Below are 14,104 nucleotides of genomic sequence, written 5' to 3'. Positions count from 1 at the left end.
ACATTTTCTGTTTATGTGGTACTGAGGAATCGAACCCAGGGCTTCATGCATGCTAGGCAAGCACTCTACCACTAAGCCACATCCCCAGCCCCTCCTGACTTATAATGTTGCCAGCTAATTCCAATTTGGTTTAAACACTGCTCATTCTCCATTATGTAGCACTATGTATCTAGCGTACCATATCAAACACAGTTGTAATCCACATTCATTCAAGGTCAAGCCCTAGTCTGGGTTATTCAAGGACAGGATAATTTGGGTTTATCCTCTCTATATTCTCCAAGATCTAACATAACACTTGATATGTAATCAGTGCTTAAAAATATGCAAATAAGTGCATAATATAATCCAGGTGCTGGTGGCTTGTGTCTATAATTTTAGTTTTTCAGGAGGCTGAGATCTGAGAATCAAAGTTTGAAGCAAGGGCTGGGAATATGGCCTAGTGGCAAGAGAGCTCGCCTCGTATACATGAAGCCCTGGGTTCGATTCTCCAGCACCACATATCTAGAAAACGGCCAGAAGTGGCGCTGTGGCTAAAGTGGCAGAGTGCTAGCCTTGAGCAAAAAGGAAGCCAGGGGAGTCCAAGCCCCAGGACTGGCCAAACCAAAAAAAAAAAAAAAAGTTTGAAGCAAGCCCAGCAGAAAAGTCTATATAAGAGTCTTCAATTAACCACCACAAAGCAGGAAGTAGAGCTGTGGCTCAAACTCAAGCCCTGAGTTCAAGCCCAAGGACGGCACACACACACAAAATATTATTATTATGAAATGAGACAATCTTGGCTTTTGGTGGCTACTTGGAAATAGGAGTCTCCCAGATTTTCCTGCCTGGGCTGGCTTCTAACCATGATCCTCAGATCTCAGCCTCCTGAGTAGCTACCATTACAGGAGTAAACTACCTACACAGCAAGGAAACCAACTTTTTGAGCTTTATCAGGAGAGAGATAATGGAGGTATTTGTCTTTATGCTTGTGGTTTATTTATTTATTAATGTGTTCTAGTTATATTACAACTGTTTCAGATTCACAGAAAATTTAAGCACATAGTGTATGGAGTTCCCACATACCTGTTGTTCCTGTTCCCCTTCTAGGACTGCTTTGTATTCCTGTGATCTACTTGTTACAACTAATGAACCAACATTGGTACATTGTTAATGAAAGTCTATAGTTTAATAAGGATTCATTCTGTGAAGCTCTGTGGTTTTGATACATCCCTACCGTTACAATATTATTTTTTCTTCCTCCTATCCTGCCTCTGCTCTTACTCTGAATTCAAACTCCACTATTGAAAAAAGCAGAGGAAGAAGAAAGGAGGAGGGGGGCGGGGAGGAGGAAGGGGCAAGAGGAGGAGGAGGAGGAAACAATAATACTAGGCATTGTTGGGCATGCAGGTACTTGGGAGGTAGAGGATTGAGATTCCAGGCCAGCACCGGCAAAAAGTTAGCAAGACACTATTTCAACCAATAAACGTGTGAAATTGTGGGTACTATAATCCCCGTACACAAAAGATATAGGCAGAAGTATCATGGTCTGAGACTGGACCTTGGGCAAAAAAATGAGAGACCTTATCTGAAAAGTGAAAAAGGTCTGGAAGCATGGCCCAAGCGGTAGACTTCTTTCCTAGTCAGAGTGAAGCCCTGAGTTCAATCCCCAGTACCAAAAAAATAAAACAAAATTATAATGCCCAAGCAACATTTTAAAAAATACACTCAAACCAAACTAGAAAACAAAACACTACTATAGAGATTCAAAGGCTACTGTCGATTGTTGAAGTAGTCAGGAAAGCCTGTTGGAGACTGATACCGGAGATGATCATGAGGAAATTACTGCATGTACCAATTCCCATCATAGGGCTGAGAAACACCACTGCAAAATCCAGAGGCTCGGGTTAGTAATCAGTCCTTATTTGCTATCAGTGGGAAATTCTTCTGGTGCCAGGTAGATTCCTGCTTGCACCTTTGTGACCTGGTCGGATAGAAGTTCAGGGCCTGTGGGCAGTCGACTGGTTTGGGGTGACCTCAGCTCTTTTCCCTGTGGATCTCACCCTCTAGCAGGCCAGCCCAGGCTTGTTCTCTTGGCAGAAACATGGATCCAAAAGACAAAACAGAAGGCTTCAGTTTCTCAAGGCTCAGGCTTAGAACGACATCACTTTTGGCACTTTCTTTTGCTTAGCAACTTATGAGGTCTGAGAGGGTCTGCAAAGCCACATCGCAAAAGGTGCAGCCAGAGAAAGGGCTGGAAATGTCAAGCAAGTTTTGTATATGTGCCCCAACAAAAGAGTCTCAACAATACAAAGGTTCAAATAGAATTGTAAGAATTTAAGAAAGTTACTCTCCTCCTCCTCCTTCTTTTTGCTGGGCCTGCGTGCTGTTCCTGAGCTCCTTTTGCTCAAAGCTAGTGCTCTACCACTTAAGCTATGGCACTACTTCTGGCTTTTCCTGTGACTTAATTGGAGATGAGAGTCTCATGGACTTTCCTGCTTGGGCTGGCTTTGAACTGTGATCTCAAGTCTCAGCCTCCTGAGTAGCTAGGATTAGCTACTGGCACCCTGCAGAAAGTTACTCTTCTAAGTTGGAGATTTTAATGTATTTTTTGTAATTAACTAGTGAAACAGACAAAAAATGAGTAAAGGTATAGGAACTGAAAACGATATATTTTATTTTATGCAGGTACTGGGACTTGACCTCAGGGCTTGAATTCCGGGCCTGGGCGCTGTCCCTGAGCTTCTTTTGCTCAAGGCTAGCACTAGGGCTGGGAATATGCCAGTGGCAAGAGTGCTTGCCTTGTATACATAAAGCTTAGCACCACATGTAGAAAAGGCCAGAAGTGAAGCTGTGGTTCAAGTGGTAGAGTGCTAGCCTTGAGCAAAAAGAAGCCAGGGACAGTGCTCAGGCCCTGAGTTTAAGCTCCAAGACTGGCAAAAAAAAAAAAAAAAAAGGTTAGCACTCTACCACCTGAGTCACAGCGCCACTTCCAGCTTTTACTGTGTATATAGTATTGAGGAATTGAACCCAGGGCTTCATGCATACTAGACAAGTACTCTACCACTAAGACACATTCCCAGCCCAGGGCTTCATGTTCTTACTTGGCTTTTTTGCTCAAGGCTGTGCTCTACCACTTGAGCCACGGTGCCAATTCCAACTTCTTGGTGACTAATTAGAGATGAGTCTCACAGATTTGTCTGCCCTGGCTTTGAACTATGATACTCAGCTCTCAGTGTACTGAGAAGCTAGAATTATAGGCGTGAGCCACCAGCACCCATCTCTCAATATAACTTAAAACTGAACTTATTGGGAATATGGCCTAGTGGTAAAGTGTTCACCTTGTATACATGAAGCCCTGGGTTCAATTCCCCAGCACCATATATATAGAAAAAAGCTGGAAGTGGAGCTGTGGCTCAAGAGGTAGAATACTAGTCTTGAGCAAAAAGAAGGCAGGGACAGTGCTCAGGCCCTGAGTCCATGCCCCAGGACTGGCAACAAAAACAAAAAAAAACCCTTTACTTAACCTATTTGTACTCAGCCTGTTTATGGCCTATTTTCTGTGATTATTCTAGGCAGGCTGCATTAGTGGATACCAGTCAACCACCCTTGCTCCCATGAAGTTTATATCCAAAGGAAGGAAACTGACAAGCAGTTAATAGGTTAGACAAATATCATAACTACTATGGAGAAACACAACAGGAAAGGAAAGACAGTGGCAGATGGTAGAAAGAAGACCTGAAAAAGTTGAGGGAGTAAGTGATATACAAATATGGAGAACTTGTGGAGGGAGTAAAAAATACAAAGACCCTGAGGTCAGAGCTGGTTTAGCACATCTAATTAGCAGAGAGCAGGCTTGGCAAAGCTAGAGAAATAGAAGTACTCAGGTCCTGCTGGGCCTTTGGACTACAAAAAGTGTGTGTGTATGTGTGTGTGTGTCTGCTGGTACTGGGATTTGAACTCAGGGCCAGGAAACTGGTTCTTAGCTTTCTTTGCTCAAGTCTGGCAGTCTACCACTTGAGCCACAGCTCCACTGGCCTTTTGGTGGCTAACAGGAGATACTTCCTTGCCCATGCTGGCTTTGAAATGGCTCAGATCTTAGCCTCCTGGATAGTTAGGATTACAGGTATAAGCCACCAGTGCTTGGCTCCTACTGGGTTCTTGATGAGAGGCATATCATACATTAGTGATGAGGATCCTGGGGAGAAGAAAGCTATTTCCAGAGACAAAGATCAATCGTCAAGATGTCTTAGAGGTTTCTGGGTACCAATCCTGGTCAAACTACCTACTCCAGGCAATTTCTCTCTTTGTCTTTTAACTATCTATGCAGTGGGTTATTTCTCAAGGGATGTCACCATCTCAAGGGAAGACATTCCAATTATCTTGGAAAACAAGGTAATTGGGATGATAGTATTCATCTTCGCAGTTCTCAGAATGAAAACATATACTTTGAAAGAACAAAAGGTAATTTCAGAAAGCATCCTTCTCTCTCCCTAGGGGAAATCATAATAATTTAGGGAGGAGCCATCTTTGTTATTTACAACTATTGTTAGTTTCAAGTCACTTTCCTTCCAAAGAAGGAAAGAAATGGGTGACTTTAGTCAACACATCTTTATTGAGCACCTGTAGAGGGGCTTCCAGGTGTTAAGGATATGGAAGACAAGACAGGTACAGATTTCTGCCCATCCTCATAGGGGAGACAGACATGAAAAAGAAGATTAGTGAGATGAGGAAATAAATGACTTGGTAAAAAATAGATAAGGGACAGTGAACATTTGGGAGTGGATGCAATGGTTTAAAATAGGTGAAGAAATAGAGAAAAGCCAGGTACAGGTGGCTTAGCTTATAATTCTAGCTACTGAGGAGGCTGAAAGCTAGAGGATCATAACTCAAAGACAACCCAGGGAGAAAAGTCCTGGAGATTCCAGCTCTGAAATAATCAGCAAAAAGCAGGGTTCAAAGTATAGCTCAAGTGGTAGAATGCCAACCGAGAAATTTCAAGGCTTGCTGGGTACTGGTGACTTAGGATCACAGTTCAAAGCCAGCTCTGCAACTCTTACCTCCAATTAATGACAAAAAAGCCACAAGTGGAGTTGTGGCTCCAATGGTAAAGTGCTAGCCTTGAGAAAAAAAGCTCAGTGCTTAGGCCCTGAGTTCAAGCCCCAGGGCTGATAACAAGGGGGTGGGGTACAAAAAGATCAAATTCCAGTACTGGCAAAATAAAAAAGAAAAGGAAAAAAGAAAAGGAAACAAAAAGCCCTACAAGTAGAAAGGGTCCATCAATCATTAGTAGGGGTGTAAAGGCCTAGTATTGCTCCCCTGAATATTTAGAATTTAAAGTTTCATAGTCTTACACCCAATACTTACTAAATTATGAATCAATCTTTTTATTTATTTTTCTTGCAATCCTGGGATTTGAATGCAAAGCCTTGGCTTGCTTGCTCAATTGTTGCTCTACTATCCCTTCCTAGTTCTTTGCTGGCTATTTTAGAGATGGAGTCTTGAGGACTTTTTTTTGCCTGGGTTGGCTTTGAAATCTATCCTCCAGATCTCAGCCTTCTGAACAGTTAGAATTATAGATGCAAGCCACCAACTCATCACTTCTTTTTCTTACAATGTGTTGCTATATAGTCCAGGTGGTGGCAAAGTCATGATTCTGCTCTCTTGGCCTTTCAATGGCTAGGATTACAGGTAAGTGTCATAAAATCTGGCTTCATGTATTACTTTCTACCAAATCCAAGCATGTCCAGAAGTACTAATGGATATCTAATAATTAAGAAAAAGATGGACTCTATCCTCAGTAACACCTTAAATACATTTCTATTTCTTTGCCTGTAAAGTAGGACAGTCTGAGACACCAAAGAGGCCCCTGGTGAGCCTAGCTTAACACTTAATATGTATTTACAAATTTGCTTTTTCTTTTTAAATTTTATTGTCAAGATGATGTACACAGGGGTTACAGTTACATAATAAGGCAGTGAGTACATTTCTTGTCCTCATTTGTTATACCCTCCCTCATTTTTCTTTCCCTTCCCTAGCGCAAATAAACATATATAAAATATCTAGTGTACTAAAATTATATACAGTGACCTCAGGGGGTACCCCATAGGAAATTCACCTAGTCCATTAAACATAGCGACAATAAAAATCCTCCAGTTTCCATCTCTTGGAGTTCATTTTGCTTAGCCTCATCTTATATAACCATGTATACATAGCTGTTGAGCTATTGTGATTCTCTACTAAGTCTATCCTAGACCTTTTTATGTTTATTTAGTAGTTGTTTGGTTTTAGAGACATGATGTAAAGTCGCTTACCAAAACGTGTAGAAATACCATTTGAAAAAGAATTTATTTTACAGACACGACCTCTACTGTTCTCTCCCCCCATCCCCCCAACATCCACATATCAGGGAGACTATGTGTTCTAGGCACAAATTTGCTTTTGTTCTTTTTGTGTGTGTGCTGGTCTTGGGGCTTGAACTGAGCCTGGGTGCTATTGCCACTTGAGCCATAGCACCACGTCTGGCTTTTACTGAGTAGTTTATTGGAGATAAGAGTCTCACAGACTTTCCTGCCCATGCTGGCTTCAAACAGCAATCCTCAGATCTCAACCTCCTGAGTAGCTAGGATGACAGGTGTGAGCCGCTGCCCCTGGCCGCCCCCCCCCCCCCACTTTGCTTTTGTTTTTCCTGGTGCTAGGAATTGAATCCAGGGCCTTGCACATGCTCCACCCCCAAGCACCCTTGACTAGGTTTGTTATATTTTTGCTAGTCCTGGGACTTGGACACAGGGCCTGAGCACTGTCCCTGGCTTCTTTTTGCTCAAGGCTAGCACTCTGCCACTTGAGCCACAGAGCTACTTCTGGCTTTTTCTTTTTATGTGGTGCTGAGGAATCGAACCCAAGGTTTAATGCATGCAAGGCAAGCACTCTACCACTAAGCCATATTCCCAGCACCGTTGATTAGTTTCCTCTATCATCTATCTCTGTCTGTCTGCCTATCTGCCTATCAATTTTTTATAGTGTCTCACTATGTAGCCCAGATTAGTCTGGAACTCTGAGTTCTCCTACCTTAGCCTTCCAAGTGTTGGGATTATACACATACCTACCACAATGAGTTTCATGGTAGGTTCTTAAAACTTCTCCTTTCCCTTTCTCTCTCTCTCTCTCTCTTTTTTTTTTTTTTTTTTGGTCAGTCCTGGGCATTGGACTCAGGGCCTGAGCACTGTCCCTGGCTTCCTTTTGCTCAAGGCCAGCACTCTGCCACTTGGGCCACAGCGCCACTTCCGGCCGTTTTCTATATGTGGTGCTGGGGAATCGAACCCAGGGCTTCATGCATACAAGGCAAGCACTCTTGCCACTAGGCCATATCCCCAGCCCTTCCTTTCCCTTTCTCATCCAAACAAAAATTAGATCTTTGTCAAATACTATTGGTATGCTTTTTCATTTTTTATTAGCATCAATTAGTTGTACATGTCCACATATATGCACATAACATATCTTGATCAGACTCATACTCCTCTACCATTCTCCATTATTCCTACGGGAACACTTTTATTTTTTGCCAGTCCTGGGACTTGAACTCAGGGCCTGGGTTTTGTCCCTGAGCCTCTCTGTGCTCAAAGCTAGCCACAGTGCCACTTCTGGCTTTTTCTGTTTATGTCACATTGAGGAGTTGAACCCAGGGCTTCATGCATGCTAGGCAAGCACTCTACCACTAAGCTACATTCTCAGCCCCTATGAATACCCTTTAAATCAGTGTTTTAATTTTAAAATGTGAATTGCCTGGGGAAATTCCACTAAAGTGCAAGTTCTGATTTCAGGAGTTGGGATGGGGCCAGGAATGATCCCTTCCCAGCAAGCTCATGGGTTATGCCTTGATGCTGATTCAAGATCTGTCTTTGGGTGGCAGGAATCTGACACAACTAAATGCCATGAACACAACCATCACACAAAATGCCCTCAAAAGGCTTCTAAAGACTATTTCTTTTAACATGGATCCACTTCCCCCTTCAGATTTGTGCAGTATTACTGAGCTTGCCAAGTACCCAGCAACCAGCAAGGCCAGGCCTAATAAATACATCCTTTGGTCTGGGAAGATTCACAGCACTCCCCTACAGGAGTATCTTGCAATTGTCTCTCCACCTTTTCTGCCTTTTTGATCTTACCTTTTGCTTCTGATGATAATTACTCTTTAATTAGCATCTACCACCATGTCATCTAAATAATTATAGTAAGTGCAGCCTGCACCTCTGCCAGCCATCTTCAAACAAAATGAGATCCTAAGCTGCTGATTAAAAAAAAAAAGACAAAACTGACCCAAATAAAACAGTCCTGTGAATACCACCACAGTGGAAGTCAGACTGTCACCCCCATAAGCTAAGAAGGTGTTAGGGAAATTGCACATGTCCTATAGGGAAAAGGTTCAGGGTTTTGTTCTCTTCTTCCCCACTCCCCAGGAATCAAAATGGTTGTCTAGGGAAGCCTCTACAATTGACCTGCACTTCCAGGTTTTTTTGTGTGTGTGCCTCAACTGGGATGTGAACTCAAGGCCTGGCCTAGTCTCTGTCCCTGAGCTTTTTCCACTCCAGGGAGCTCTACCTTTGAGCCACAGCTTCACTTCCTGCTTTTTTGTTGTTGTTGATTAACTAAAGAGTCTCAAGGACATTCCTGCCCAGACTGGCAGATCCTCAGATCTCAACCTCCTGAGTAGCTAGAATTACAAGCTGTGAGCCACTGGCATGGATCCTGGAACTACTGTCTCTTTAGAGAATTTCTCTGAATTTCCCCAACTATATTGGAAGCAACCAGAAAATTCTGTATGTATGCAAAGCAAATTATCCATTTGTGAAGAAAGGGGAAAGGGGCCTTCACTGAAAACAATTACTAGTTTGTTAATTTCCCAGGGGAGTCTTCATCATCAGCAGACCAAAATCCAGGCTATAGAGGCCCTGTCCTAGGGGAAACTGGTGCAGTTTAGGGCAGAAAAAGAACTCTGTGTAGTGAAAAAATAGTTCTATTGCCTCTCCCCTCCCAGGGCAATCCTTTGTCCATTTCTTCGCCATCCCTGAGCTTTTTTGTTCAAGATTAGCGCTCTACCACTTTACCCACAGCTCCACTTTCAGCTTTTTGGTGGTTAATTGGAGATACCAGTCTCATGGACCTTCCAGGCCCGGGCTGACTTTGAACCCCAATTCTCAGATCTCAGCCTCCTGAGTAGCTAAGATTACAGGCGTCAGCCACCAGCATCCCGTTTAACTAGAAAATTACGGAAAATTTCAAGATAACACGAAGGCAGGGACTGTCTGATGCATCTCGCCTGTGTAGGCATCTGGCTGCGCCAACAGGGAAAAACAACCCCATAGCTTAACTTATTCTTGTCTTTCCCCGGATCATAATATCGCTCAACATTTTAATTCGTCTTTTGTCTTTTTTTCCCCCTTCTTTTAACTTAAAACCACATTACCACTATTATACCTAACAAGGTCAACGATAGTTTCTTAATGACAGACAACCTATTCTGGGGGTCCTGTTAGAGACTGGGAGGAACTTGAGAGTGGGGACAGGCGAGTTGGAGAGCGCGCGTGGAAATCTTTGAACGAGGCGGGCGCGGTGGCCGAGAAGGACACGGTGGCCGCGAGGGGACCCGTGTCCTCCGCCTTCGGGTTCCGGTGGTCGTTACCTGCGCTGGGCAAGCGCCTCCGCAGGCCCGGCCCAAGGCATCGCTGAGGTCCCCGCCTGCCGGATCCTCGCGGCGGAGGCGCGGGCGCAGCTGCCACCACCCGCTGTCCCCAGACACCGGCCGGTCCCTAGAGGGGAAACGATTGACACAGCTGCCTGCACCGCACCCTCGGCCCTCTCCCGTGCCACCTGCGTCTCTTGGAGGGGCCAAGAGCTGGAGCCGGAGCTGGCACCTGAGCCCCCGCGGACGGAGCTCCTGATCACTATTGGGGAGACCATCGCCAGCTCCCGCGCGGGGCTCTTTGGTACCGTGACCTCGCGGACCGGGACTACAACTCCCGTCGGGCTTTGAGGCAGAGCCAATGGCGGCCGCCGGCGCGTGCGGGGCGCGGCGCCTGCGCGGCTGTTTGAGTAAGCGGCCGTGCGATTGGCTGTGGGGTCGGTGGCCGCGCGGGGCCGGTGGGAAGCGCAGTGACGGAGCGAGCGGCTGTTGGAGGAAGGAGGTGGGGGGGTCGGGAGCGCAAATGGCGTTGAGATGGTTCAGGGCCCTGTTCAAACTCCAGCGCTGACCATTCACCGGCGGAGACGGCGACGCAGGAGAAGGTGGCGGTCCCACGGGAGCACGTAGCAAGCTCGGCCCCGGCCCCAGACGCTGCGATCAGGGAGGCCTAAGCCCGGCCCGGCCGGCGGCGCTCGAAGCCGGGAGGGAAGTTGCGGGGCCGCCGCTCCCTCCTTCCCCCCCTCGCCCGCCGGGCTTCCTATTTACCCCAGCGGGGACGCGGGTTGTGACGGTGGCGGAGCCCCGGCCTCCCTAGGCGCGCCGGTCGGCCCTCTTGTCCCGCGCGGGGCTCCCGCGTTCGCCCGTGGGCTGTCGGGAGCGGGAGAGGCGGAGGCGGCCCGAGGCCAGAGCACCCGCCAGGCGCCGAGGGTGAGTGAGGGCGGCTTAGGCCCGGAGCGGGTCGGGTCGGGTCGGGGGAGACGGGGCGGAGAAAGTCTCGTGGACCACTCGGCCTCCGAGGAAGTTGGGTTAGGGGTGCCACCAGAGGAACTCTTCTCACTCCCTCTTTTATTTCCCTTCTCTCGAGTTCTTTTTCCGGGCGGCCGCTGATTGACTTTTCTCCCTAGTGCCCGGTTGTCGGGTCTAGGTTTCAGTCCCGAGTCTCTTCCCCCGCCTCTCCCCTTGTCGTCGAAGCCCGAGGGATTCGGTGGCAGAGGCTTCCGGGGCGTCGGAGCGACATCCCTTTCCTGGGCGGTGGGGGTGGGGAGGAGAAAAGTTGGGTGAGCGTCTAGCCCGCGGAGGCCGGCTTCTCCCTCCGCCTCCCGCGGCGCCCCCGCCGGCTCCAGGTGAGGACTTCTCCCCGGGTCTGGTGGCCCCTTCCACCCTCCCTCCTTACTAGGAGTCCTAAAAAACTAGATTTCGATGCGAGTTAAATGTCAGGACCTCCCTCACCCCCCTCCTGGATCCCAAGCGCACTTCTCTCAAAATTCGACCTGGCTTTGGGCTGAAGCAAAGGCCCAAAGACCGAAAAGGCTCAGTCGTGAATCATGCCTTCCTTTATAGTTAGGACAGTCTTTTGGAGTTTGACGCCTGAGTACGATTTATAGCCTCTGTATTTGAAATACATTTAAAATATAATGTCAAATATCCCTGCGCATTTATGCTTTGTATTTGCTTAGGCAGTGCCATTATAGTGATTTTGAATTAAAAAAAATTAAACATGATGGGAAACGATAAAGGCAATCAAAAGTAGGAGATATTATATAATGAACTTCCATGTTTCTCCTGTGGCTTGGGTTCAACAGTTACTAACTAAACCAAATTTGTTCCATTTACACACGATTCCTTACTGTTGGACAATTGCCGAGATTACTACATCAATGTTTCAGTATGTATTTGTGAAAGACATGGGCTCTTAAAAAAGCAACCACATTTTCTTATCGTGCTGAAAATAACTCCTTAGTATCAAATATTCTTCTGCAGACTTTAAGCCTTCCACAGTGAATGCTTTGTGGTTTTAGGACCATTTTTTACACTGAGTCTTTCTGGTGTTTGCCTAGAGGAGCTCAAATCTAGATTTTTGGTTGGGCCTTTAGTCAGCGCTTTTAGATGATTACCTGTTACATGTATCTAAAACACTTGAGCTTTGTTGTTATATGTGTAAATGTAGGCCCCCAGATCTCAGCTTTATATCCTTGAAGAAACACCTTATTTTGTTGTCTTTAGTAGCTGCCCACTATACTTTCCTTTTGTTTATTAGCTTGCAAAACTTGTTATGTCTACAGCAGAAGGGAACATAGATCTCCCTCAGGAAAACTTTTCACCAGATGTCTATTTGGACAAATTAGAATTGGCTTACCAAGAATAGATATCAAGATTAGTGATAGGCTAAACTAAGTTGAGCAGTGAAGAATAAGTTGTTTAGAATTTAGATTAATAAAGAGAAGATATTTGTAAAACTGTAGATCAAAACATACTCAAAGGTATAGCCCAAATAAAGTTCCATTGTTGTTTCAAAGCAATGAAGATTTTTTTTCAAGCTTCTAAGCACTTTTAACCCCCTGCCAAGTTACCTCGATATTTAAATTTGGAAGTGTTAAGAAATGAATAAGAATTTATTGTACTAAGAATACAATATAATATTAAAGTATTTATCTCTCAATTTACTTCACTGGAATTTTTTTCTGCTGTTATTGTGTAGGTAAATAAGGTGGATTGGCCATTTATTTATCAAAGAGGAAAATGAAGGATAAGTGGTTCTTACAATATTAATTCATGGGCTACTGTGATGTGCTAGAGTTTTCCAGCTCCTGAAAATGTCACTCTATTAATGAGCACAGCACTATAGGGACAAGGCAGGTAGAACAAGGAGATGACCATCTAAGGAATATTTTTCAAGTCATAGCTCCAATTACCTTAGACCAAAAATTAGAATCTTCTAGTTTGATTTAAAAACTGCAAGTTGTAACCCCTTTTTTTCTTGAATAAGTGCTGTAGAACTAAGTTTAGTGAACTATCTGACATTCTCAAGATCCTGGAGAAAAATACATTTAGTACTTAAGATCTTATTAATAATTACCTTGTTTAGATTATTTTTATGGTAAAAATGTGTATGAGAATAGTGACAATTCGTTTTGAACTTGGAAAAAAATGCCTCACTGTAAGTTAGTTTCTCAGATAGCAAGTTGGGCAGTCACTAAGCCTTTGTACTTTTGTCAGTCACATAGAAGTACACACTGTAAAAAATGACAAGTAGAAGCATGTAGAGTGAAAAATGGATCTGTCTTCATTCCGTTCTCATGTTTAACCATTCCTAAAGGTTCATATACTGAATGCTGAAAAGTTACAGGAGAATTCCTAGGTTTTGAAGTGACTAATATTTGTTAATTATTTTGTAATTGTATGTTTTCTTCATTTCCCCTCCCTTCCTATAGGGAATATGAAACAGGTGTAAAAATGACATCCCGATTTGGAAAAACATATAGTAGGAAAGGAGGCAATGGCAGTTCCAAATTTGATGAAGTCTTTTCCAACAAACGGACCACCCTTAGCACAAAATGGGGAGAAACCACATTTATGGCTAAATTAGGGCAGAAGCGGCCCAATTTCAAACCAGATGTCCAAGAAATTCCGAAGAAACCTAAAGTAGAAGAAGAAAATACTGGAGATCCTTTTGGATTTGATAGTGATGATGAGTCTCTACCAGTTTCTTCAAAGAATTTAGTTCAGGGTAAGAGTTCCTCTTTTTCGGACTCTGGTGAAGCTGCTCAGCTGGAAGAAGTCACTTCTGAACTTGAAACCAACAGCAAAATTAGTAGTGTGGTGAGTGAAGACAGTGCTGTTTCCCATAAAAGCTTACCTTTGGAGGATGCTGTGCTTGGCAAAGAAAAAAGCACCAACAGAACCCTAGAAGATAGTACAAGCAAAAGTAGCTGTGCTAAATTAATGGTTTCAGGTAAGTTTTTATTTTCTTTATGATGAGCCAAAAGAGCTTTTTGCAAGTCACTTACTTAAACAATTTGTATTTTAAAGTATATGTGTATATACATTTCTTTTTTTTTTTTTTGCCAGTCCTGGGCCTTCAGCTCAGGGCCTAAGCACTGTCCTTGGCTTCTTTTTGCTCAAGGCTAGCACTCTGCCACTTGAGCCACAGCGCCACTTCTGGCTGTTTTCTATATATGTGGTGCTGGGGAATCAAACCCAGGGCTTCATGTATATGAGGCAAGCACTCTTGCCACTAGGCCATATTCCCAGCCTACATTTCTTAATAATTAATGTAAACTATACTTTTGTGAAAGGTTTAAGAACTTTATCTTTTGGTCTGGGACCAGGACTCAAACTTCTTAGCATCCTCCAACTCGTACCTGATACTTTTGCTCATTGGCTAGTGTTCTACCAACTGAGCCACACCTCCACCCCCAAGACCTTTAAAGAAATCAATCAGGTTGAACTTGT

The 14,104-nt window shown here is 44.5% G+C and overlaps 1 protein-coding gene across 4 annotated transcripts in view; it reads left to right on the top strand.

Moving 5' to 3' along the window:
• Positions 1 to 10,124: 10,124 nt before the first annotated feature.
• Wapl (WAPL cohesin release factor) overlaps positions 10,125 to 14,104 on the top strand; it is a 68,327-nt gene continuing 64,347 nt past the window's right edge. For 2 of the 4 annotated variants that reach the window (XM_048339188.1, XM_048339189.1), the window contains exons 1-2: positions 10,125 to 10,579; positions 13,084 to 13,604. In XM_048339188.1, the coding sequence (XP_048195145.1) occupies positions 13,106 to 13,604 (499 nt within the window). In that variant the 5' untranslated portion in view covers positions 10,125 to 10,579; positions 13,084 to 13,105. The remainder of the gene's footprint in view (positions 10,580 to 13,083; positions 13,605 to 14,104) is intronic. The other 2 variants (XM_048339187.1, XM_048339186.1) reach the window with 1 other exon arrangement.

This window comes from Perognathus longimembris, chromosome 2 (assembly GCF_023159225.1).
Source record: "Perognathus longimembris pacificus isolate PPM17 chromosome 2, ASM2315922v1, whole genome shotgun sequence".
In the NCBI taxonomy this organism is placed as follows: Eukaryota; Metazoa; Chordata; class Mammalia; order Rodentia; family Heteromyidae; genus Perognathus; species Perognathus longimembris.
The sequence above is the reverse complement of the archived record's forward strand: the minus strand, read 5'-3'. Positions and strand labels throughout refer to the sequence as shown.